We start from the raw sequence: 23,582 nt of genomic DNA on the forward strand, positions 1-23,582 counted from the left end.
TGGGTGGTGTGTCATTCACAGCACTGCAGTTACACCGAGTAACATGGTGGTGGTGGTGTGTTAGTTGTGCTGGAACTGGGGGATCGGACTCACTCCTCAGACTGAGCAGTGCTACTGAAGTGACCTATCAGTTTTCTTAATAACTAATAACTGATGATGATTATGAGCTCAGTATTGTGGTAATATGATAATCCTCAAGGTACAGTACTGGAGCCAGGCCAAACGTGCCACTCTGGCCCAGTTTAACCCCTGAGTTCTGTAAGGTGTACAGTGAAATGTTTCCTCGGCATTTGATCCATCTGTGGTTGTGAACACACACACACTAGTGAACTAGGGGCAGTGAGAACACACACACCCAGAGCGGTGGGCAGCCAACTCCAGTGCCCGGGGAGCAGAGAGGGTGAAGGGCCTTGCTCAAGGGCCCAACAGTGGCAGCTTGCTGAGCCCGGGTATCGAACCCACAACCCTGTGATCAACAGCCCGGAGCTCTAACCGCTGAGCCGCCACTGCCCTATAAGTTCAGTGCGTATTGTTGGGAGTCAAAAGTAGGGAAATATTAATAAATATAATATTTTTACATATTAGTTTGACTCAACCAGAAACTACAATTGGCGAGTCCAATGGCCAAGACGATGAGACCCCCTGGTCCAGACCGAGTCCAGAGTGCTTGTATTATGAAGTCTGAGATGGTAGAAGAAGCGTTTTCTGGCTGCAGACCCATAGGCAAACCCAGTAAGGTCACCAGTTTTACAGTGGTGTAGGTGAGTACTGATTCTGGAGAACTGATACTATTTCTCTCTGATCCTCTTTCCAGTTTACACCTACTTCTACAAAGGGAAGGACTACTGGAAGTTCGACAACCAGAAGCTGACGGTGGAGCCGGGCTACCCCAAGTCCATCCTCAAGGACTGGATGGGCTGCGACCAATCCGAAATGGAGAAGAACAAGGACAGGCACCTCCCTCACGACGACGTCGACATCATGGTGGCCATCAATGACGTGCCGAGCACCGTGAACGCCATCGCCGTGGTCATCCCCTGCATCCTGTCGCTGTGCATCCTGGTCCTCGTCTACACCATCTTCCAGTTCAAGAACAAAGCCGTCCCGCAGCACGTGACCTACTACAAACACCCGGTGCAGGAGTGGGTATGACAGGCTGGGGGCGCCGCAGAGCTGAACACTAGAGGACACTAGCGATGGCTATTTGGGCGACCATCGGAAGCACCTACGTGACCAGTGCCTGTTTACTGCGTGGTGACTGGGGAGCGGAGATGTGGTGGAGTCCGTGTCCGTCCATCTGTGACAAAACTAAAACCACTAACTTTGTCTCTCTCTCTCTTTTTTAAGCATGAGCCAAAAGCAAAAGCAGGACTGCGAGGCTTTAATGAGTGTTGGGCTGCATGGACAGGAGCTGACCATCGCTTTCGGCCTTTCGGCCTGGCTGGAGGCAGCAGGGCAGTCAGAGGACCACCACACTGATTTCTAACCACCGACCCGGGGGGAGCCGGAAGTAGCCGGACGCCAGCCGAGCTTTTGTCTTGCTCTCAACACGGACTTGTACAGGAATTTCAAGAATTTTCCAAGCGAACAAAAAAATTTTGACATTGTTAAATGTCAGAGACTTGAATTACAATGTAGGTAGAACGGCCATAGAACAGAAACCCGAGTCTTGTTGATCGTTTAGTCTTTTTGACGGAGTGTAAGACTCAGCCTGGGACTTCAGCTGGGAGGTTGGGGGAGGGGGGGTGTTAAGCTTCTGACAAGGGGACCTGATCCTGTTCTCTCTGCTACTCAAACTTCTTGTTTGTTAGATCGGGAGGCAGTGGTATGACGTCATGGTTTCTTTATAACCTTCGTTTGTTCCCTACCTTGCTCCAACACAGGCACACAGCAGACGCCACAAGTCCATCCAGACGTCTGCAGCTGGGTCCAGAAATGACCTTGTTGTCTCCGAGCTCTCAGAGAACTTGAAGAGCACATTAGGATGATGGCCGTGGTTTTCTGTGTGTGTGGTTGGCGATTTGGAAGTAGGTAGACGAATACATCATCGATGTATAACTGGTTTCTTTAAGCCAGCTTTGCCTCTTTCTAGCTAGAGTTCCCTTTCCCCCTTTTCTTCTTCTTCTTATTATGATGCTACCTAATTTGAACCTTCTTTCCTGAACACGGTATTGCCTGAAGATGGCACAAGGTGGGAATGTCTTCAGCACATGTAGAATGATAATAATTGAAGGTTCGGTCCGTGTGACATTTTAGAGGTCAGGAGGTTTTAGGGAGGTGAGGTGTTCCCATTGTTCATCTTCATCTTTAAACCATTTTGGTCTTTTAGAGCTTGCTTTAGTTTTTTTCTGGTCGCTGTGGCATCTCAGCATCCTCGCACATATCAGAACAGTGCTAATGCACCTCCACAGAGATGCACACATTTGCAAACAGTGTCTAAAAATGCTTTGAATTGGTTTTCAACACGGTAAGCAGATGTCCAAAAGTTTGTGGACACCCCTTCTAAATTGAATTAGGTTGTACCTGCCGCTAACACAAACGTGCAAATGCTTACACACTTACAGCTTGTGTACAGCTCCGGAATTATGGCATAGTTTGTACCGTGAATACACTCACCTTTACTCCCCTGTTTCTAAATTGACTCAGTGTCATAAAGACAAGCTCACATGTTCAGCCTAGGTTCCTGCAGTGTATTCCATCAAACAGCGCTAAAACCAACAATACCAACATCCAAGTCCAGCTTCTGGGAGGAATCAGGTCTCCTGCTGTTGGCTACAATGGTTTAACGGTGACAATGCAGGGACTGTTGAACAACTCCTATGCCTGCTTTGCTTTAGTTTCTGTCGTCTGTCAAGTGCTATTAGTTGATGGGGTGTTACAGTGAAAGAGCGACGGCCGAGGAATCCATCTGAGCATGCCTCAATCATCTCACGTTTACCGACTGTCCTCCACAAACCTGCTGTTTTCACTGGTTTTAATAGTGGGAATTAAAACGTGGAGGAAGCTTAAGGACTGCCTGAATCAGGGCTCCAGTTCTGACCCACAGTTCCTCAGTTTTGGCCTAACTGGATTTCTGAGAGATGTTGAGGTTTTAGGAAAGTCTTTGTCATTTTTCTCAGCTAGATACAGTGTTTCATATGCATACACTTCAGTAAATCATTACTATTATAATTGATACTCAGTTGATAACAGTTGATATAATTGATAACAGTGCTGTGCAAAAGTCTCGAACAACCTAAATAAAAGGTCAAAGCTGATTATCTAACATTAGAATAAATACAAATAAACCAGTATAAACCAGTACCTTGTGACTGAGTGTGTCAGTCGGAGGAGGTCCAGTATTCCCAGTTCCCATCCAACACCCAGTTTATCTTCTCAGTCCTTCATTACAGTGAATCAGAGGAGCTGCTGGTGGAGCTGAACACGTCCATACAGTGTCTGGAGTTCACAGAGAAGATCAGCCCCCAAACCTGCGATCTACTAACCAGCATCTCAATAACTTTACTGACCAACAGCACAGTCTGACCCACTGACCACTGACTTTCTGTTTATTTGGGTTTATTCTAATGTTATATAGAGTTAATTACAGGTAGACACTCTCACTGACCACTGACTTTCTGTTTATTAGGGTTTATTCTAATGTTATATAGAGTTAATTACAGGTAGACGCTCTCACTGACCACTGACTTTTTTATTTAGGGTTTATTCTAATGTTATATAGAGTTAATTACAGGTAGACACTCTCACTGACCACTGACTTTCTGTTTATTTAGGGTTTATTCTAATGTTATATAGAGTTAATTACAGGTAGACACTCTCACTGACCACTGACTTTCTGTTTATTAGGGTTTATTCTAATGTTATATAGAGTTAATTACAGGTAGACGCTCTCATTGACCACTGACTTTTTTATTTAGGGTTTATTCTAATGTTATATAGAGTTAATTACAGGTAGACACTCTCACTGACCTGATTCTAATGGTTTTGAAGGCATAACCTCACTCACTAACTGATATAGAGTTTTAATGGTGGTTATGGATGTTTAGGAGTTTTGCACAGCACTGTTTGATCACTGCAGTCCAGCAGTCGCTCTCTGTTTATCCCACAGAGAATAATCAGCGTACTGTATATATCACACTCACCGGTCAGCGAGGCCGTGAGTTCTCCTCTTGTTGATATTTCTACACTGATATGAATGCAGTTACGTCTTTCACACAGTTCACTTTACACTGTGCACACTGACCCCACGCCTCTGCAGCTGGCCAGTTGCTAGACTGCTTCAGATTTGGATGCAGAAAGGGTGCTACACTCTTGGTATCTTAAACATCTCTGAATGGTCAGTCAGTGTGAATGTTTTCTCTGGACGTCCGAGCGTCTGTACGCGACCAGTGTGGCAGCAGAGGCGTCTGAATGAGAGAAAACGGAGCGTTTCTCGGTGTTCTCTTGGCTTTTGTCTTCCAAACAACTTTTCATCCTAATTATCTTTCTCTCTCTATGTGTGTGTGTGTGTGTGTGTGTGTGTGTGTGTGTGTGTGTGTGTGTGTTTGTGTGTGTGTTCGTCTGCCTTAAACAGCTTCTGGGCCTTCTTTAAGACACTGTGCCTTGTCTTAAAACGTTCGATGGCCTAATCCATGTGTGTTTTTGAGTTGATTTAAGTTCAGCCTCATTTTGAGGGGGTGATGTTCATTAGGAGCTCTCGTTAGCTGCACATCCCGCAACATACGTCCGTGTCATCAGCAAAAATGATGTGTTTCCCCTCCCTGTCTGCACTAGAGCCCGACTGATCTGAAAGCTTTGTGGCTGATGTGATTTTATTAAGGGGTTAATAATGTTGATAATTGATATGAGGCGATATCATTTAATATTTATATTTTAGCTTTAATAAGAGGGATTCTTTAAGGATGTTTTGTAAAGGCAGTGGTTCTACTGTATAAAGAACAAGTACAACTCAAATAAGCATTTAAATGTTATTCTTTAAATAGAAAACAAACCTCTTTTAGACTTTTTATATAAAAAAATAAAATAATTTAAATGTGTTCTACTGCTCTTATGAGTCAAAGAACCTTTTTTCAGTACTATGTGGAACCGCTTTTGCTTAGAGTAGGAAATTATAAAGATAAAGAAGAAGTTTAAGGAGAATCCAGAGTGATGTACAGACCTATAGACTATTCAAACCTCTCTGAGAAACCATACACTTTCCAGAACTACAATATCCAGAGTGGATTTCTAAAAATATCCAGAGTGAATTTCTAAAAATGTTAACATCCAGAGTGCATTTCTATAGTTGTTCATATCCAGAGTGAATTTCTAAACACAATATCCAGAGTGAATTTCTAAACACAATATCCAGAGTGAATTTCTAAAAACAATATCCAGAATGAATTTCTAAAAACAATATCCAGAGTGGATTTCTAAAAACAATATCCAGAATGAATTTCTAAAGATGTTAACATCCAGAGTGAATTTTTAAAAACAATATCCAAAGTGGATTTCTAAACACAATATCCAGAATGAATTTCTAAAGATGTTAACATCCAGAGTAAATTTCTAAAAACAATATCCAGAATGAATTTCTAAAAATAATATTCAGAATTAATTTCTAAAAACAATATCCAGAGTGAATTTCTAAAGATGTTAACATCCAGAATGAATTTCTGAAAACAATATCCAGAGTGAATTTCTAAAAACAATATCCAGAATGAATTTCTAAAGATGTTAACATCCAGAGTGAATTTCTAAAGATGTTAACATCCAGAATGAATTTCTAAAAACAATATTCAGAGTAAATTTCTAAAAACAATATCAGAATGAATTTCTAAAAATAATATTCAGAATTAATTTCTAAAAACAATATCCAGAGTGAATTTCTAAAGATGTTAACATCCAGAATGAATTTCTAAAAACAATATCCAGAGTGAATTTCTAAAAACAATATCAGAATGAATTTCTAAAAATAATATTCAGAGTGAATTTCTAAAAACAATATCCAGAATGACTTTCAAAAGATGTTAACATCCAGAGTGAATTTCTAAAGATGTTAACATCCAGAGTGAATTTCTAAAGATGTTAACATCCAGAATGAATTTCTAAAAACAATATTCAGAGTAAATTTCTAAAAACAGTATCAGAATGAATTTCTAAAAATAATATTCAGAATTAATTTCTAAAAACAATATCAGAATGAATTTCTAAAAACAATATTCAGAGTGAATTTCTAAAAACAATATCCAGAATGACTTTCAAAAGATGTTAACATCCAGAGTGAATTTCTAAAAAATAATATTCAGAATTAATTTCTAAAAACAATATCCAGAGTGAATTTCTAAAGATGTTAACATCCAGAATGAATTTCTAAAAACAATATCCAGAGTGAATTTCTAAAGATGTAAACATCCAGAATAACGAGAATTTCTAATGACATGTTAATTATCATTAATATTCTAATTAATGTTGTAAAATATGAAGATATTTTAAGAGTGTTTAATGAATCTTGGGACAGAAAACTATAACCCGAGCAGTGAAGGATATGATTTATTATTTAATAAACGATTGTTGATCCCAAAATACAGTAGATATTGAGGAAAGCATGTGAGCAGGTCTTCAGGTGCGCAGTGTAGGATGCTGAACTCTGCGGTGTGTGAGGTGCTGTGGTGTACAGGAGAGCGTTAGTGTGGTTCTGAATCAGTCGGGCTCTGTTCTGCACCACTTCTGTCCTCTGAGTCTCCGTGATGAGCAGCTTGACTGTGGGCAGAGAGATGGCATGAAAACAGCAGCAGGCTCTTACACGTCTGTGCTGCTTAAGAGATTCCAGCGCTTTTGTCTCTCAGATACGAGTCTGATCCGAGCGCCTGCCGGTGCCAGCCTGTGCTGAGGCGATGGAGGCGTTCTGCATCTTGGGTACAGGAGGTCCTGGGTGGGATGGTTAAAATGGAACACACTGTGCTTCACTCATCGTCTTCCTCTGCTCCGAATGGTCTGATGAACCGGCGCTGGGTGTCCAGACCCAAAATAAGCATCTCCTCACAACTGGGGTTCAGCTTGGCGCTGTAGCATATAAGAGTGTGTTCCATGTGCATCTCCAGTTCTCCATACTCTGCCATAAAGACACGCTGTGTGTCCAAAAGTATCCAGACGCCCCTTCTAGACGCCCCCACAGCAAGTGGGCAGTAGAACGGGACGGTCTGGAGCAGCCTAAGGTCACCGTGCCTAGAATTATAAGCTGGAGTGATGCTGGAGCTCCATCCAGTACCTTTGGGTTGGGATGAGCTGCAGTGGCAGAGCTAATTATCCAACATCAGAACCTGACCTCACTGATGCTCTCACTCTTGAGGGGCTGAATACAATCAAATGCTCCTCACAGCTTCGATTGCGTGTTCTACTGCGTTCTCCTTCTCACAGGGGAGCGTAAGACTGGTGTGGACTGCTGTGGTGTGTGTGGATGTCATATACAGGGTCCAGCTAAAGAATCAGGGGCTCATGTAAAAACAGCCGTACACAGATTGGATCTTAAAGTCTGCAGTAATGGGAAATCATACCTCAGGTTGCTGCCACAGGTGATAGTGCTGCGATGGAATTTCACTATTTAAACCTTAAATCTTAAACCTTTTGACATTTTTAAGCTGAATCTTAAGACCTGAAGTTGTTTTGGGTCTAAACAAATCAAAAATCAATGTTAATTACAGTGGCGTGCAAACATTTGGTTGGGCACTCCATTCAAAATGAACCTGGCGTGGGCCAGGCGTGGGCTAGAGGGGTATAATAAAGCCCCCCAGCATTGAGGAGCTGTGGAGCAGTGAAAGAACTGTGTTCTCTGGAATGATGGTGGTGGAGCTCCATCCAGTACTTCTTATATAAGGTGGGGTGGTGATCATCCATCCAACATCCTGACTAACCTCACTAACACTCTTGTTGCTGAATACAATCAGTCAAATCCTCACAGCAATGCTCCTTGCAAATCTAGTAGAATCTAGCCTTCCTCTCTGGACAGTAGAGACAGTTACTCCAACAAAAGCAGGATCAACTTTTTTAAATACCCTTGAAGAAATTTTAGAAGAAACAATGAATCAGCAGGTGTCCCAATACTTTTGTCAAAATACCAGAAAAGGAATTTCCTGGTGTTTAATTGATTCCATGCTTCCCTCCACCGTGCCACTGGCTGCAACACAAGCCCAAAGCATGGCCGATCCTTCCCCCCTTGTTTAACAGTGGGTGAGGTGTCTATTCTTGCTTCATCAGTTCACAGAACCTGTTTCCAAATCACAGCAGGCGTGTTCAGATGTTCCTTCTTGGTGACATGGACTCTTCTGTGAAGGACGTCTTAGTGTAGGCGTCGCTGCACAGTAGAAAAGTGCACCATCAGTCCAGAGCCTGCTCAGTCTTCCTGAAGGTCCTTTCAACATCGGCCTAACCCAAATCTCATCCAGACCTCTGTTCCAGTCTCTGTTAACTGCTTTTCCTTAATAATCAATTAGTCATTGATTGATTTTTTTAATTACAATAACTGGAAAAAACTCTTCTTATAGTCTTCTCCTGCTTTGAGGACTTCAGATCAATTTTCTTTTTAATTATAAATGAATTATAATGTTCAGAGTGCTGGGCAGCTGATTAGGGCAGTTAACATGTCCATGTGGGACCAGTACGGGTCGCTCAACCGGGAACCAGAAAGTTTTGTCCTTGGGTTCCACGTTGGCCCCATCACATTTGGATGCTCACCAGGGTCAGAGAAGAACCTTGGGCCCCATATGGGCCTAGATGGGACCTATGTAAGATGATGGTGGGCTCTAATGATGAGAAGCCCAGCTGGGTCCCAGTAAAAATGCATGTACAAACCTGCTCAGAGCCCACACCCACCTGGAACCCACCTAGCCTAGGTTCCAGAAGAGTGATGCCTGTGAACAAGCCATAGCCCTAAGAAGCTGAATACGGTCTGAGATCTGAGATACAAAGACTTCTGAGAGCTCAAACCTTTTAGGGAGCCCAAACTTTTGCATGCCACTGTATATACACATGTTCAAATAACTGATTATTATATGAAATAAGGAATTAAAAAAATAAAGAAAGAAAAAATACCATTTGGCAAATAAATAAAAATAATTTTGTCCATTTTTTGGTTAAAATTTTTGTTAAAATTGGTCCACGTTGAGTCCAGGGCACCATGGCAGCAAATATGACTATTTCCGATTTCTGTTGACTTTAAGAACTAATATAAAGTACGCTTTCATATAAAGGCTCCGAAAGCTGAGCAAGACTCAACACACACTCCACCTGTCGCACATTTGAGGCCATAAAGACAAGACAGACGCGAGAGGAGCCTTTTAAAGAACAGTGAGATTGAACTTTCTATATTTACAGTATTTATGGTTTCATATCTACGAAGACGAGCGTGAAGCCAGGCCAACACTGACCCGGGCTGGACTGGAGAGTAAGCAGGCCCGTACAGGACGGCTAGGCCGGGAATTCTCTGGTGATTTGCCTCTTTTTCTGGGTGTGACCGTGGACCGTTTTCTGGATGGCGGCCACTCTTAACCTATACCTGCTGTTGCCTTTGGTTTCTGTAGTCCTTTTACGAGACTAACACTAGGGAGAAAACACATATCAGAGGGAGTCCAGGATTTTACAGGAACAACGTCTTTCTGTTCTTTGCCTACAGAGGATTGATTACACCTGAGATTTTATCTGAAATAGCTTTAAAGTTATTTTTATTTGTTTGCTTTTTGAAGTTTGAAAGCTGTTACTGTACAGAAATGCATTTCCTTTGTTTTCTTTGCAAACAGGACACACCAACATTTTAGGGGTTTTTTTTGGACATGGTCTGATTTACAGGTCAAACGTCGCTGTCCGCTCAGCCTCGCCCATGAGTATTCATGTAAATACAGTGATTAACCGAGACGCTGAACCTGATTTTGTACTTTTCTTTCACTCTGAAGAACTCATGATTTCACCCATCTTGTACGATGCTCTCATTCTGAGGAATGACGGTGGTTTTAAATTGTCTTGATTTGAATAATATAGATATATTTACAGCTTTATTTGCAAAGGTTGACCTTTTTAAATTCCATGATGATTAAACTGTATTTTTATTTCCGTTTTAAGTCGACAGTTCTACACTGTGTACCTAATAATATCACCATGTTCTATTAACAAAGAAATGTCAATAAAAGTAAAAAAAAATAAATCAAGCAGAAATATATGGTTTCTTATGTGTGATTAATCAGTCACTGATCAGTTTACTGATGCACATCAATAGGTGGGAACAGCTGTACACTTCAGGCTTTATGTCATTAGCGTTAAACCCACTGTCAGCTGACGTGATTCACACTGATGATCTGGTTCTAGAGGCTCCTGAACTGTCAGGTCTTGAAGGTGATGAAGGAGGAAAAATGGACTAACTTTGACGAGAACCAAACTGTGATGTTCTAGACAATGACTGGGTCAAAACATCTCCAGAACATCAGACAGGTTTTGTGGGGGTTAGTTAGTACTGTTAGAAATCCGGCAGACAGGAGGCAGATTCAGGAGTCAGGAGACTGGATCTTTAGCGTTGGAGTACAGCTTAGTTGATCACAGTCAGTCTAGTCTAGTCAGACCATATCCAGTCTGAACGAATCCAGTCTGAACGAATCCAGTCTGAACGAATCCAGTCGGAACCAATCCAGTCTGAACGAATCCAGTCTTAACCAATCCAGTCTAAACCAATCCAGTCTGAACGAATCCAGTAGGAACCAATCCAGTCTGAACCAATTCAGTCTGAACCAATCCAGTCGGAGCCAATTCAGTCTGAACCAATCCAGTCGGAGCCAATCCAGTCTGAACCAATCCAGTCGGAGCCAATCCAGTCTGAACCAATCCAGTCTGAACGAATCCAGTCGGAACCAATCCAGTCTGAACAAATCCAGTCTAAACCAATCCAGTCTGAACGAATCCAGTCTAAACCAATTCAGTCTGAACCAATCCAGTCGGAGCCAATCCAGTCTGAACCAATCCAGTCGGAGCCAATCCAGTCTAAACCAATTCAGTCTGAACCAATCCAGTCTGAACCAATCCAGTCTAAACCAATTCGGTCTAAACCAATCCGGTCTGAACCAATCCGGTCTGAACCAATCCATTCGGAGCCAATCCAGTCTAAACCAATTCAGTCTGAACCAATCCAGTCTAAACCAATCCGGTCGGAGCCAATCCACTCTAAACCAATTCTGTCTGAACCAATCCAGTCTAAACCAATCCGGTCTTAACCAATCCACTCTAAACCAATTCTGTCTGAACCAATCCAGTCTAAACCAATCCTGTCTTAACCAATCCAGTCTAAACCAATTCAGTCTAAACCAATCCATTCGGAGCCAATCCAGTCTAAACCAATTCAGTCTGAACCAATCCAGTCTAAACCAATCCGGTCGGAGCCAATCCACTCTAAACCAATTCTGTCTGAACCAATCCAGTCTAAACCAATCCGGTCTTAACCAATCCACTCTAAACCAATTCTGTCTGAACCAATCCAGTCTAAACCAATCCTGTCTTAACCAATCCAGTCTAAACCAATTCTGTCTGAACCAATCCAGTCTAAACCAATCCGGTCTTAACCAATCCGGTCTGAACCAATCCGGTCTGAACCAATCCATTCGGAGCCAATCCAGTCTAAACCAATTCAGTCTGAACCAATCCAGTCTGAATCAATCCAGTCTGAACCAATCCAGTCTGAACCAATCCAGTCTGATCGATTCCAGTCTGGTTAGGGATATTTCGAGAGGACCTTATATACATTGGGAACTGTGGGAGGGGAAAGGATGATGAAGAAGGGGAGTTTAAGGAGGAGTAGGAGGGGGATGAAGTTGAGGGGGGTTGATGGTCATCACACAACTAGAACAGAGATGGCCCTGACGTCCAACATCAGTGACCTTACGAATGCTCTTCTAAATGAATGGGCAAAACATCCTACAGACACACTTCTACATCTAGTATAAAGCCTTCTCAAAAGAGTGGAAGCTCTGAGACGTGCAAGCTTTGTCACAAAAGCTTCTGCAGGTGTCCAAATACTTTTGTCCATATATAGATATACATAACACTCTAATAAATACCATTAACAAAACTTTAATTGCTAGTCACTTTAATTATAATATTACATAATAATACTGCAATAACATTCAACATATACAATTACATAACATTCAGGAAATGTCCAAAAGTATCCAGACAGCTCTTCTAATAAGTGATTTCAGCCACTTTAAGATGCCCCTGACCTCACTGATGCTCTTGTGAGGCTGAATGCAATCAGAATCCTCACCGCAATGTTCCAACATCTTCCAAGAACAGTAGAGGTGGCAAAGTGGGACAAACTGCCGACTAATGTATGTCTCCATACTTTTGGACATGTAAGTGTGGTGCGAGAGAGCTACAGCTTGCTGTTGTTTACAGATTGCACATGCATTTCTTACATCCTATGCTGAAACTGGAACTCACAAAAGGATGCAAAGGTTCTAGGTCATGGTTCTAGTACCAGTTTGTGCACGTGATCATGAAGCTCATGTCATCCACGCTTTTGTCGCCTATTCTCCGCTGTGGCAACTCCAAGCCTGGTTCCAGCGAACGACTCCCATGCTCTGTGTCTAGACCCTGACTGGGTGGCGGCTCGCTGTCTTGCGATGACGGACATCCCTGGTTCCTCTGCCTCGGTTCTGCAGGTGAATCGGTGCTCTGGCCTCCCCCCATGGCTACAGGAAAGAGATGGGAGTACAGGATTAGCTCTTCGGCAGCTTTTAGCTAAGCATGGTTGACATCTGTGTAGGGTTATGATATTATTATTATCTGCATGGATCCCTATAGAGACAGATTTCTTCACAGAGGTGGTGAATGGAAGCAGCCTTTGGTCGCCATGAATACAACACTGATACAGCCCATAATTTATTTCCTATCCAAACCCACCAGTGAATGGAATGGAATGATAATGATGATGAAGATGATGATGAAGATGATGATGGTAAAACAGTGAATAGAGAATCTCAACTAATCCAGTTTTCTTTAGGGACTACTTTCTATAGCCGCACTACACCCTGCAGCATGTATCCCTCCACCATTTTAATGATCTGATTTTAAAAGCAGGTTCTAGAGCCGAACTCTTCTCAGAACTCTGGTAGAACCGTGTCTCAGGCATCAGGCAGCGTCTTCATCACCATTAGGTGAAGAACTTTCTGTGAGGAGCTTCAGTTTATTAGAGCTTCAGACGTCTGCTTCCCTTTCCCTAGAACTCCAGCTCTGACTGAGGGAGGTTATCTAGAACCAGTTTCACATCAAACCCAGTCTGAATCAGTCTGACGGATTTTGTCTAACAATTTATGCGGCTCATTAAAAAAAAGGCTGGAGTTCATCTTTAAGAATGACTGGATGCTTCAGTGGCGCCCCCATGTGGACAGAACTATTACCACTCTCTGTAACTCCGGCCTGCTCCTGGATTTCACTTCCATAAAACAGAGAGAGAAGTCGGTAAAGGTAAAACACAGGTGATTTTCTTATGGTATAGTCTCGTGTGTATCGATCGACTCACTAAAGTGTCCTGGTGGACGTAAAGAGGTGGGTACAGCTGGACACCGGCCTCAAAGTAACTGGAACAACAGCTGATTATACAGTGGTCCAATCGTGAGTGTTTGAGTAAACCAACTGGTTGGAAACCATCACCGACCACAGTCCCGTTACACCTGCAGACACTGTAAATGTGGAGAGCGGCCGCTGGTTGAAATGTGAATGGGAGTGTCCGTAACGCTCAACATGGCGCCTGTTTACGGATAAATCCCTAAATCTGATACGGACACAGTAATCTGACCCTCCGACCCTGAGTCTACAGCAGATTGGAGCCTGGTCTGCATGGCGGCATTGCAGCAAAGGCCACCGAGTGAACGGACTTGCCTATAAGGACTTTGGTACACCTCACATATGGAAATAAATCACAAATAAATAAATAAACAATAATAATATACAAGATTTCAAAATATATATCATATTATAATTATTGAATATAATAGAAATGTATACTATGTACCGTAGGTGATCAGATAATAATATTATAATATTGGCAGTATATATGGTTCAGTATATATAATATTGAACCATGATGCGTGAGTGTGAAGAACCGTATAAAGGTCTAATGTAAAGGTTATGTAAAGGTCTTCCTTATTCACCAGAACATTAAAACCACCGCTGGGTGAGATGGACAGCACTGACGATCTGGCTCTAGTGTCTCCTGTCTCCTGATTTTCTAGACGACTGGGTCAGAACATCTCCAAAAAAAAAAAACCCAGGCAGGTCTTGTGGGGTGTTCCCAGGTTGCAGTGGTCAGCACCTACCAAAAGTGCTCACTGACGCTTGTAGAGGTCCCAACTCACAGCTTACAGGACTTCAGCTGGTCAGGACACTTTTTAAGAGAAGTCTGAGCTGGTTTGGGGGCGCGAGGGGGACCTACAGAATGGTGGGGGTGGTTTTAATGTTATGGCTGATGATGATGTTTACATATGTGTATATGTAGAGCTGGAGGGAGCTGGAATCAGGCTGTGTCGTGCTGGTGGGGAACGTGATCGTGGGACACCGGCACGCGGTTCAGCTCATTACCCCTCGCGAGTCTCCGGCCCACGAGCTCCGGCTGGTCTGGCGGTGTTTCCAGGCAGAACCCGGCGCGCGGCCGAGAGTCCGCGGGTGACGCGCTGCTACCGCAGTGACGTGGCGCAGCCCCCTGACTAATGACAGCGTGAGACACAAGAGACGTCACTCCAGGGGCTCGTCCTGATTGGCTCACAAATCAGCCGGGTGTAGCCCCGTTGCCATGCAGGCTGGAGGAAGAGGAACGGGGGAGGAAAATAAAGGAGGCTTCAGACACCCTTCAGAGATCCCCCCGACAGGCAGGGCACAGCCTTCTCTCTGTAATTACAGTAAAAATAAAATAAAATATTAAATATACAGAAACGTTTCCCAACATTAAAATAACGTCATATGCTGCGTTTTTAAAGATAAACGTGTCTATCAATTAAAACTGTGATGGTTTTAATTACATTTCTATAATTAAACCACATTAATTGAACATATAGCTAATTAAACTAACTAAATATGGTAAATATTAGTATTATTTATTCACATTTACATATATGTACATGCTTTTATATGCCTGAGTAATATTGTATAGACCTATTTTACATTTTAAGATGCTATATTAATAATTTGCACAACCAAAATTTGCATTTTTAAATAAAATATAAAATAAACGTATCGCAATGTTGGCACTACGTCACATCCCATATGGTAGCTAATTATATGCATTTCAAAACATTTATTAATGCAGCTATGAAATATATTATGCTTAAACTGCGTTTCTAACATAGAACTTCATGTCGTTCAGAAACGTTGAGCTGTTTTGTATGAATCTGAGGTTTTCTACGACTCCTTCTACGACACAGTAAAAAAGAACATTATATTTATTGTGTGTTGTTAATATTAAAAGCATTCTCCTCATTTATATACACTGCTCAAAAAATGAACGCATTTATCTCATTAAATGAAATATACCAGCTTAAGATCTTTATTTATTACATAGTGGAGTGCGTTGAGAACAAAATAACATAAAAACGATTCACGTAAATCAAAATTATTACCCTATAGTGGTCTGGATTTGGAATCGTACTCAAAATAAAAGTGGAAAATTAAGTTACAGGCTGATCCAGCTTCAGACATGATGTCCCAGATGTGCTGGATCTGATTCAGGTCTGGGGAACGGGCGGGCCAGTCCATAGCTTCAATGCCTTCATCATGCAGGAAATGCAGACACACTTCAGCCACATGAGGCCTAGCATTGTCGTGCATCCGCAGGAACCCCCGGCCCGCTGCACCAGCATATGGTCTCACAATGGGTCTGAGGATCTCATCCCTGTACCTAATAGCAGTCAGGGTACCTCTGGCTAGAGGGCTGTGCGGCCCTCCAAAGCAATGCCTCCTCACACCATTACTGACCCACTGCCAAACCGGTCATGCTGGAGGATGCTGCAGGCAGCAGATCGCTCTCCACGGCGTCTCCAGACTCGTCTGTCACATGTGCTCAGCGTGAACCTGCTCTCATCCGTGAAGAGCACAGGGCTCCGATGGCGAATCTGGCAATCTTGGTGTTCTCTGGCAAATGCCAATTGCTCTGCGCGGTGTTGGGCTGTAAGCACAAGCCTCACTTGTGGAGGTCGGGCCCTCATACCACCCTCATGAAGTCAGTGTGAGCAGAAACATGGATATTAGTGGCCTGCTGGGGGTCATTTTGCAGGGCTCTGGCACTGCTCCTCCTTGCACAAAGAAGGAGGTAGCGGTCCTGCTGCTGCTGGGTTTGTCGCCCTCCTACGCCCCCCTCCTCGTCTCCTGGTGTACTGGCCTTTCTCCTGGTATCTGCTGCATGCTCTGGACACTGTGCTCCACAATCCTTCTTTTCACAGCTTGCATTGATTACCTGAGCAACAGCGGTGGGTTGTAGACATCGCCTCATGCTACCTATGGGGGTGAGAGCACTGACAAAATGCAAAAGTGACCAAAACATCAGCCAGACAGGATGAGTACAGAGAAATGGCCTGTGGTCACCACCTGCAGAACCACTCCTTTATAGGGGTTGTCTTGCCAACTGCCTCTCATTTCTACCTGTTGTCTGTTCCATTTGCACAACAGCAGGTGATTGCTGATTCCACACCTGGACAGGTAGATTTCACAGAGAGTGGTCCTTCTATTATTTATTAATTTATTTATTTATGAGCAGTGTATTTTACTGGTAAATGTGTCATATTAATTACTTTTAAAATATTAAAACATGTCTATATTAATTCCTTTCTCATGCATATATTTGCAAAATATTTAAAAAGTAAAAAAAACATGTTTAACGTTGCCTGAATCTCTTTTTAAGACATAAATCAGTATAAAATATTAAATAATAATGTATGTTTACTTCCTGTGGCGTAACCTTAGCTAGACCTTGGGCGCGTTATAACGCCATGCATTAAGGCTCTGTATTAAAATGCACTGTAATCTAACGCTAAACCCCTAAATCCAGCATTTTAAGCGACTTTTAACATCATAATTCAACATAATTATATATAAAAAAAAATAAAACTAGCATAAATACCTTCAACCAAAACAAAACAGCCCGTTTTCCCGTGATCCAAGGCGGCGTGCGTACGTAGAGAGGACCTACGGGATGACGTAAGCACGTCTTCGAGGAAGCGCACACGTGGGTCTCCGGAGTCCACACTTCTGAGTTCGGCTGTTTTGGTAAATAGACTCTTTTATTCTGTTTTGAGGGACAATAGTGAGCCGAGCCTGGTGTGTTTATTCTAAAACATCAGACACTCGTGAAATATGGGGATGATCTCGCTGATTCGGCAGCTTTTAGACTATTAAACGACCCGCTAACGAGGTTAGCTTAGCTGCTATTTATAGCCTCTTCTGGCTACAATCAGATGCTGTTTTAATGTGAATATAAATAATAATAATAATGATGATTATTTTAGTCTGATACCCCAGTAAAGCCACGTGCTATCAGAGTGAAGATTGCTCTGTCTGAGGCTGTCAGGGCTTGTGGTGTTGATGGTTTTCAGCTTCTCCAGACTAGTTTAGTCCTAAACCTCCTCACTTTAACAACGTGAGGTTCTCTCAGTTGCTCTGGTTAAAGGTTTTAAAGTTAATCTGAGTAATATTTAACCTGGAGCCATTTAGGATCCAAGTAATTAATCAATTAAATTAGTTACATTTAAATATTTTATTATAATAATAATAATTTAAGAGCTCTTGGTTCTGGGAGGATTAATAAGGTCACCTGTATGGTCATAGCTCATGTTCATAACCTGTGTGTTTCAGCTGGGCAGTAGTATGTCCAGAAATTAATGCTGAGAAACTGACCAGGTTTGGTCACTGCACTGACCTGCTGCTGTTCTCCAGTTTCTGGCAGATTTTGAGACTTGGGCATTTAATCAGACATGGCAGTTCGAGCTTCATTTGAGAAGAACAATGAAATCGGATGCTTCGCCAAACTCACCAACACATACTGCCTGGTCGCGATAGGTGGGTCAGAGAACTTCTACAGGTGAGTCGTCTTCTGCTGAAGAACCTTCGAGGTAAAGCTTTCAGGTAGGGGTCAGTCAGAGGAAGAGTAGGGGGTGATCGCTCCAGGTGTTGTACTGAATTTATTAGAATGGAAATCATAATCAGACATAACAGAAAATGTGCCATAATCTTTCCATATGCCTCATTTCTGAAAAATGACCCCCCCCCACACACACACACACACACACACACACACACACACATATGAAAGTAATTATGCTTAGTGCAGAAGTGTGTGTCTGTAGAGGATGCAACTCAATTACAGTAATACTATGTACAGTAATAACATCATTATCATTATCATCACTATACACATCATTTAATATATTACAGGACAGATGTGTGTATATATACACACACATGCACGTATATATAATGTATGTGTGTGAATATATATTTTATATATAGATAGATGGATAGGTTGGTTTTCTTTGCGTTAAATTGTAGTTATTTACATTAATTAACTTAATTAAGTAATCCATGTGTCCTCAGTGGATATATTAATAATTCTCTATCTATTATAGACAGACGCAGCTCTGTCCTGTCACACTTATACACTATATATAATTGTTTGTGTGTGAGTGTAGGGATATTACATCTCATGAAATTCCATTGTTCCCAGTGTCTTTGAAGGTGAACTGTCGGACGCGATCCCAGTGGTCCATGCTTCCATAGCAGGATGTCGGATAATCGGCCGAATGTGTGTGGGTGAGTTTGTAACTGTCGAGTGATGTCCTGCCTGTTCTGTCCTAACCATTTGCTGTGGAGTGTGTGGACCACAGTGGATACTGTAGTACTGTAGTACCTCTGTAGGAAGCGAGTGATGGCTGAAGGTAGAGGTCTGCACAGGCTTTAAATAGAAGGTTGATCTCCTGACCTAAAAAAAAACCAGAAGGGAGAAAGTGAAGCTTGAATTGAAGTCTGAAACCATGAAACCAGTTCTCAGACCTCGAACCGCTATTCACTTCTCATTTTTAGTAAATGAACAATGGGTGTCTCTCAAATCATCCTTTTTTTTTTTTTGGTGAGCTGGAAAGTGTTGTGAAGCTTCGTCCACTAATAACTCATCTGAAAAGTATTGATGTAACAGCTGCTGTTAGTAGTCGATTAATCTGTAGATTATTTTATTGATGCTTTGATTTATGTTAAATTTTGTTCATTTATTTGTAACATTTTAACTGCAGTTAAATGTTTAATATAGATTAATTTAGCATGCAGTAGGATAACCGTACCCAGTAAGCTTTAACCACATTGTTTATTGCATGTATTGTATGATATTAATGCTTGCTTATTTATTTGTCATTTATTAAACCTAGAGAATGTGGGAATTATACCAACAGCCAAGTTTGTTACCTCGTTTCCTCTGTAGTCTCTATGAGAAAGAGGTTCAGGGACCCTAAAAATGAAGTGTTTACAGGTGGTCTCTGACTTCCCTGCCTAAAACTGTTAAACGCTGGAAGTGTTCGAGGGAGAGTTTACGACCTGGCCTTTCTAACTCCACAGGAAATCGGCATGGTCTTCTTGTGCCCAACAACACAACAGACCAGGAGCTGCAGCACATCAGGAACAGCCTTCCAGACTCGGTCCACATTCAGAGAGTAGAGGAGCGTCTGTCTGCACTGGGGAACGTCATTGCCTGCAACGACTACGTGGCTCTGGTCCACCCTGACCTTGACAGGGTACAGATCAGTTTGCAGTTTATTTTTTTCTCTTTAGCAGAGCTTCTGCCATAACATTAGTACCACTGACTGGAGAGGGAAAACATTGATTGTCTCCTGTCAGGGGTGGATGAATCTATTAGGCAGTGAGTGAACAGTCAGTTCTTGAAGGTGATGAAGCAGGAAAAATGGACAAGCGTAAGAATCTGAGACACTTTGACAAGAACCAAACTGTGATGTTCTAGATAACTGGGTCAGAACATCTCCAGAACATCAGACAGGTCATGTGGGGTGTTTTGGGTATGCAGTGGTCAGTACCACCTACCAAAAGTGCTCCAAGGAAGGACAACCGGTGAACCAGCGACAGGGTCATGGGTGTCCAAGGCTTTCACTAGGATATAGAGGATCTGCTGCTAATATCTGAAGGTGTCCAGATACCGCTTGTGGAGTCCATGCCTTGAATGGTCAGATCTATTGTGGTGGTACAAGAGGGCTCCTACTCAGTATTAGGCAGGTGGTGTTAATGTTATGGTTGATCACAAAACAAGAAATCGTGGGACACTGTGACTGCTTGATGATGCAGTATTCAGGTTGGCTAATCTTCAGGGTCTCTGTGTTGTGCAGGAGACGGAGGAGATTTTGGCAGACACGCTGAAGGTGGAGGTGTTCAGGCAGACGGTGGCTGAGCAGGTGCTGGTGGGCAGTTACTGCACTTTTAGTAACCAGGGAGGCCTGGTCCACCCAAAAACATCTATCGAAGACCAAGATGAGCTCTCGTCACTTCTGCAAGTGCCTCTAGTTGTGAGTATATGCTCTTATTTTTGTTTATAATCTCAAACATGGACAGATTATTAATATTCTGGGTGGGGTATTTAGATTTTGAGAGGTAGAGAAGCATGTGGGCTGAGGCGGTAGAGTAGAACTGCAGGATTTTACACTAATGACTGAATGGGTTACGCAGTGGTTGATAGAGACGCTGTTCTCACCAGTACAACTCTGTGAAGAACCACAGTGGTTTTAAAGCTGCTATTTGAAGGTGAAATGCTACACTGTGTTGCTTTAAGGTGGAGCGTAAAATTAAAAGAAGGCATGAACACATGCAGGCTTTTCTTTATCTGTTTCCTGAGATTACTTTTTTTTTTGCTCAATTATCATTGGCTGTTGACGGGACCAGTTTACACTTAGGTCAGATAAAAAAAATCAGAATTGAGAATGACCCCGAAATTCCAATTAAGTTCTTGAATTTGAAGCAGAATTTTAATTCAAAGTCGAATTGCAGGAAGTCGGATAGGAATTCCATGAAATCCAAAGAAATCCATGCAGCATAATTAAAAGGTGTATTTAACAATAAAGCTTTACAGTATATATTACATATGATTACAACATGAATTTCATACATGACTATAAGTTATTCTACACCATGATTATTATATTATGATTATGAATATGCTGCACACCTGAGCAGTTCAACACTATAGATGGTTTGGTGACTTTTTGGTCTTTGGCTGCTCACTGGGGGTCTTAGGTTTTCACGTCTTATGATGTTGTTGATTTCTTGACTTTTTACTAATTTCTAATTCTGTATTTAAAACAAAAAACAAATCTGTGATAAAAATTTATTATTTGATACAGAGATTATTGTATGGACTTTATGTACACAATAATTTACGATTTTTTTTACCCCCTAATAAACATGTGGAACCCTTTTGTTGAAAAGATCTGACTGCCTTCACCTTTAAAATAGATTTTACACGCCCAACCAGTCTCAGCTGACTGACAGGTTGCTTGTTTGTGACGTTCTGAGTTAACCTTCATATTTGAAGGCTTTGCAACGTGACGAGCTCCGTGTTCGAGCTCCGCCTGCTTCACTGAGCCAGTGTGAGTGACCCTCTCCCTCTCTTCAGGCTGGGACTGTAAACCGTGGCAGTGAGGTGATTGCTGCCGGCATGGTGGTGAACGACTGGTGTGCCTTCTGCGGGCTGGACACCACAAGCACAGAGCTGTCGGTCATCGAGAGCGTCTTCCGGTTGAGCGAGACCCAGCCTAGCGCCATAGCAACCACCATGAGAGACTCTCTGATTGACAGGTATGATTCAGACGGGTGTGGTCAGAAACACGGAGTCACTTGTTGAAACTGAACGCAGATCTGAAACCCACAGACTTGCACACGTTTTTTTTTCTGCTGCTCTGTGCTCTAATTCTAGTTCTAGTTCTGGTTTTACTTTCTCCAAATTACACAAGAAAAACACCTTTACAGGAGGACAACCTAGTGTGTATTTACCCTGACAGGACTGCATAACTTAGCAAAGAGTTCAGATGAAAAAATGTTTGTGGACACCCCTTCTAATGAATGCATTCAGCTACTGGAAGTTACCAGATGTGCAAATGCACACACACAGCTTGTCTAGTCCCTGTAGAGAATTTCTTCCAATAGAATAGGACTCAACATGAGGCCTATTGGCTCCATGCTGCCAGGCATGGGCTAGAGGGGTATAAAGCCCCCCAGCATTGAGCTGTAATGGAGCTGGAATGATGGTAGTGCTCCATCCAGTACTTTTGGGATGAGGTGAGGTGGTGAAACCTTCACTAAAAACCTTCACTAACGCTCTTGTTGCTGAATGCAGTCAAATCCTCACAGCAATGCTCCTCCAAAATCTAGTAGAAAGTCGTCTTCTCTGGACAGTAGAGACAGTTACTCCAACAAAAGCAGGATCAGCTCTTTTAATACCCTTGATTCAGAAGAAGCAGTGAATGAGCAGGTGTCCCAATACTTTGGAGTGTATGGTGTCTGGAGTCCATCGCTTTTGAAAAAATTTAAAGTTGGAGAGAGAACTGGGAAAACATTATTTAATAGTAAAATAAATTAAATATTTATCATTTGAAGCTCACAGTAAACAATAAGCTCAGCAGTTAATTATTAGCTCTTGAGTAAATGAGTAAAGCTCACAGAATACAGTTAAAATTAAACTGCTTGGCGGCAGCAGCAGCTGTTTATGGGCATTATGTAATGGATGTGATTTATATTGATAGTTAGAAATGCACAGGTATGTCTTATGCGTCTTCGTTTTCAGTGTTTGCCAATGACTGTATTGTCACTGTTTTCATTCTTATTTTCCAGCCTTACATAAAGTGTACCCTGCTGTGAAACGTTTCGGAGACTGAATACCAACCTGGATGAGGACCTGCCCTAGGTGTATTTCCCTTTTCCTGGACACTCTCTTAAAGCATGGAGAGACTCTTTGTACCACATGGAACCTTTGTGTAAGATTATTGTATAAACTGGTGATGCGTCATCTATGGTTGAATGTCATGGCAAAATAGCTAATCTGTTGACCTGCCAGATATTAAACGTTGCAGGTAAATTTGCAGAATAAACTGACAACGGAACAACATTTACCACCTTAAGAGTTTGCTGTTTAGTATTCAATCCAGCTATTAGGAGTTTTATTCTCACTTCTGTTAAATGCACTGCACAACCAATAAAGCCTTGCATGATCAGCACTCGCTGCAGTCTGAGCCGTTCATCTCGCACTCCCAGTTTTCATCAGATCAGCTCTGCAACTCTTAAAGCCTTTCAAAACTCTGTATGTTTATATCATACAGTTTCATTTAATTATTCAACCCTACGCTGAAAAAAATAGCAAATTAGCTTAATCACCAAAATGAACAAACTTCTAGCTGTTTGCAATAAACCAATCAAACAAGACTAATTTAAATATCTCAGCACCACTAATATAGGGCCAGCACTTTCTCCACATTCAGCCCAAAACACCCAAACTCTTAATGATGACTGCAGTCTCAGAATTACTCAACCCCTTCATTACC

General features: G+C 42.1%; 2 protein-coding genes and 1 long non-coding RNA gene across 3 annotated transcripts in view; 2 read left to right on the forward strand and 1 right to left on the reverse strand.

Moving 5' to 3' along the window:
* mmp24 (matrix metallopeptidase 24) overlaps nt 1–10,187 on the forward strand; it is a 57,348-nt gene extending 47,161 nt beyond the window's left edge. Inside the window, exon 9 of the mRNA XM_072684930.1 lies at nt 815–10,187. Within this exon, the coding sequence (XP_072541031.1) occupies nt 815–1,152 (338 nt within the window). The 3' untranslated portion in view covers nt 1,153–10,187. The remainder of the gene's footprint in view (nt 1–814) is intronic.
* Nucleotides 10,188–12,098: 1,911 nt separating this feature from the next.
* LOC140559679 (uncharacterized) lies at nt 12,099–17,171 on the reverse strand. The gene is made up of 3 exons (XR_011979903.1): nt 17,123–17,171; nt 14,593–14,898; nt 12,099–12,704 (listed from the first exon to the last, which is right to left on the reverse strand). It is a non-coding gene; the product is annotated as an uncharacterized lncRNA (long non-coding RNA).
* A 1-nt stretch (nt 17,172) lies between these two features.
* On the forward strand, nt 17,173–23,258 carry eif6 (eukaryotic translation initiation factor 6). Its single transcript, XM_072683227.1, has 7 exons — nt 17,173–17,268; nt 17,935–18,079; nt 18,722–18,807; nt 19,603–19,778; nt 20,382–20,558; nt 21,662–21,843; nt 22,876–23,258. Exons 2-7 carry the CDS (start codon nt 17,973–17,975, stop codon nt 22,883–22,885), a joined length of 738 nt encoding a protein of 245 aa, XP_072539328.1. The 5' UTR covers nt 17,173–17,268; nt 17,935–17,972; the 3' UTR covers nt 22,886–23,258.
* The last annotated feature ends 324 nt before the right edge of the window (nt 23,259–23,582 follow it).

This window comes from Salminus brasiliensis, chromosome 7 (genome assembly GCF_030463535.1).
Source record: "Salminus brasiliensis chromosome 7, fSalBra1.hap2, whole genome shotgun sequence".
In the NCBI taxonomy this organism is placed as follows: Eukaryota; Metazoa; Chordata; class Actinopteri; order Characiformes; family Bryconidae; genus Salminus; species Salminus brasiliensis.